The sequence below is a fragment of the Haplochromis burtoni genome, unplaced genomic scaffold (assembly GCF_018398535.1).
Source record: "Haplochromis burtoni strain Fernald_Lab_line unplaced genomic scaffold, NCSU_Asbu1 Contig_3878, whole genome shotgun sequence".
NCBI classification, from domain to species: Eukaryota; Metazoa; Chordata; class Actinopteri; order Cichliformes; family Cichlidae; genus Haplochromis; species Haplochromis burtoni.
Window position 1 is genome coordinate 1 of NW_024586239.1, and position 2,982 is coordinate 2,982.

At 42.4% G+C, this 2,982-nt stretch overlaps 1 protein-coding gene across 1 annotated transcript; it reads left to right on the forward strand.

Annotated features, from left to right (window-relative positions):
- Nucleotides 1–434: 434 nt before the first annotated feature.
- On the forward strand, nt 435–2,608 carry LOC102289922 (immunoglobulin superfamily member 10; the record flags this gene model as incomplete). Its single annotated transcript, XM_005953392.3, has 2 exons — nt 435–821; nt 911–2,608. Coding segments are annotated over 2 exons (1,938 nt in total), but the record flags the coding sequence as incomplete, so codon positions are not given.
- Nucleotides 2,609–2,982: the final 374 nt, after the last annotated feature.

Here is a 2,982-nt window from a genome sequence, read left to right on the forward strand (position 1 = left end):
AACTATTCGGGTGTCCACCAACAGAGTATATTCATATACTCCCGGCCATCTTTGTCACTCAACCCAACACAGCTGGTTATGGAGTTCTTAAATGTACGTTTAAACCACATTTCTTATACCCCCAATACCTGTTTATATAAACACTTTGTGTGTCGGTACATTGTCATTTGCAATGTCTAACACCAGAGAGAACAGAAAGACTGAGGCAATGTAAAGCAGCTACTGATTTAATTGCTATATCTCCCCAGTGGCATTCTGTACACATTTGTTTGATGTAAACAGATAAGACACTTTTCCACTGTTACCGTTTTGATTTTAGCTGTTTGAAAAAATATATGAAACCATACAAATTTATGCGTTTTGCTCTTAATAAGCATAGACAAGGAATTCTGCAAATTATCTTAATGCCAGGTTTGTAACTGTCTCTCTAATTTTCTTTTATTTGTTACTCCAGGGTGGGCAGCAGGATACAGGTCCTTCATAATGGTACTCTTACTGTTAACACTGTGAGTGACAAAGATGCCGGAGATTATCTCTGTGTGGCCCGAAACAAGATTGGTGATGCTCTACAACTCATGAAAGTCAGTGTATCAATGAAGCCAGCCAAGATAGAGACTAAGGTATACAGCAAGAAGCAGGTACCCTATGGAAAGGACTTAAAAGTAGACTGTAAAGCCTCAGGGGCACCAAAGCCAGATATCTCCTGGGGTCTACCAGATGGTACAATGGTCAACAGTGCTTTGCAGTCTGATGCCAGCAGTAGAGGAGGACGAGAACGTCGCTACACTCTGTTTGACAATGGAACTCTTTATCTAAACCAGGTATTGAATTGGATCAAACACAAACTGCACAAACATATATACATATATATCATGTTTATATATCGTGTTTTCATATCATGTTTCTCCAGGTTGGAATGTCAGAGGAAGGCGATTATACCTGCTTTGCTGAGAACCAGGTTGGCAAAGATGAGATGCATGTACATATCACTGTAGTTACAGCATCCCCTAGGATGCGTCCATCCAGCCAGACCTATGCTAGAGTGAAGCCCGGAGGAAGCATCCTCTTTGACTGTGAGGCAGTTGGAGAGCCTAAACCTAAGATATTGTGGATACTTCCCAATAACGATGTAATAGCAGCATCACATGAACGCTACTTAATGCATGTCAATGGTTCTCTGGATATTAGGGATGTCAAGGTAATTGATGCAGGGGAGTATGTTTGCATGGCTCGCAACCCTGGCGGAGAAACCAGAAAAGTTTACAAGCTTGAGATAGGTGGGAATCCACCAGTGATCAATGGCTACCATCAGAACAGAACAGTCATTAAAGAAATAGTGTCTACATATTCCAGGAAACTTATAGATTGTATGGCTGAGGGGACTCCCAGACCTACTATCACTTGGATTATGCCTGATAACATCTTTCTAACAGCACCCTACTTTGGAAGTAGGATTAAAGTCCACCAGAATGGGACACTTGAGATACGTAATGTCCGCCCTTCTGATACAGCAGAGTTTATTTGCTTAGCTAGAAATGATGGAGGAGAGGCAGTAATGGTGGTGCAGTTGACGGTTACAAGTATGCTCCGAAGGCCAATCTTCAATAATCCCTTCAATGAACGCATTGTGTCTGGGAATGGGAAAACCACAGTTCTGAATTGTTCTGCTGATGGGCAGCCAATGCCAGAGATATCATGGACTTTGCCTAATGGAACACGGTTTATTGGTGGAACCAATCATGGTTCTCGCCACCAAATAAACAATGATGGGACTTTGGTCATCCGCAGTACTCACAAAGAAGATGCTGGGAAATACCGCTGTGGTGCCAAGAATCTCATGGGCTACATAGAGAAGCTAATAATTTTGGAGATTGGGCAGAAGCCTTATATCCTGACAAGGCCCAGGGGTATCATACGCAGCATATCAGGGGAGCCCCTCTTCATTCACTGCCTATCTGATGGGAGTCCCAGACCAAGAATCTACTGGACCGTTCCTGGTGGTCACACTCTTACTCGGCCTCAAGTCCTCGGACGCTACCAGTTGCTAGAAAATGGTACTCTTATAATTCAGGACACTACACTCCATGACCGCGGAAACTACATATGCAGAGCTCGAAACGATGCTGGTGAGGCTGTACTTACTGTCCCTGTTATTGTCATTGCCTACCCTCCACGGATCACAATGGGGCCCCCCTCCAATGTGAGGGCAGAGACTGGGAGACCTATTCAGCTCAACTGTGCTGCTACTGGGATCCCCAAGCCAGAGATCACATGGGAGCTTCCAGATCATTCAGTTCTATCAGCAGCAGAAAAGGGGCGGCCTATGGGTAGTGAACTGCTCCACCCTCAGGGTACACTAATCATCCAGAGGCCCACACCCTCAGACTCTGGAACATACAAATGCCTTGCGAAAAACCACTTAGGTACAGATTCAAAGGTCACATATGTACTTGTGCTGTGATTAAAAATAATAGCTGAAGGTTGACAGTATATGCTAATGTAAATATTAACAGACACATATTGTCTGCTCACTACACTACCTATCATCTTGTGGATTAGTGAAGATGAAGGCATGTGTAATACAGAAGCTGATTATGTGAGTAATTAACAAAACACAAAAAAGGAATTTAAAAAAAGAAACTCCTGCTTGCTTGTAACATTGGAAGCTGGGGTCTGGAAAATCAAAGTACTCATTTAGGGTAGTCCTAACGAGAGCAACAGAGCCAAATCATAGAGCCAAACCTAAAGTGATTTCTCTGACCTGCTGTTGGACATAGTAGCCAAACAGAAAAACAGAAATTAGAAGGGGAGGTTGGTCTTCTCAAGAGGTCATAATTCCCTTTGGACATAACAGCAAATTTAAAAAAACAACAGAATATGTAGTAAAATGTATTTTATAAGTAATTCAGTGTTTTTAAGTGGGAAAAAGGGTTTATTCAAATATATATATGATACTTGTCTTACACTGGACATGGTATATTG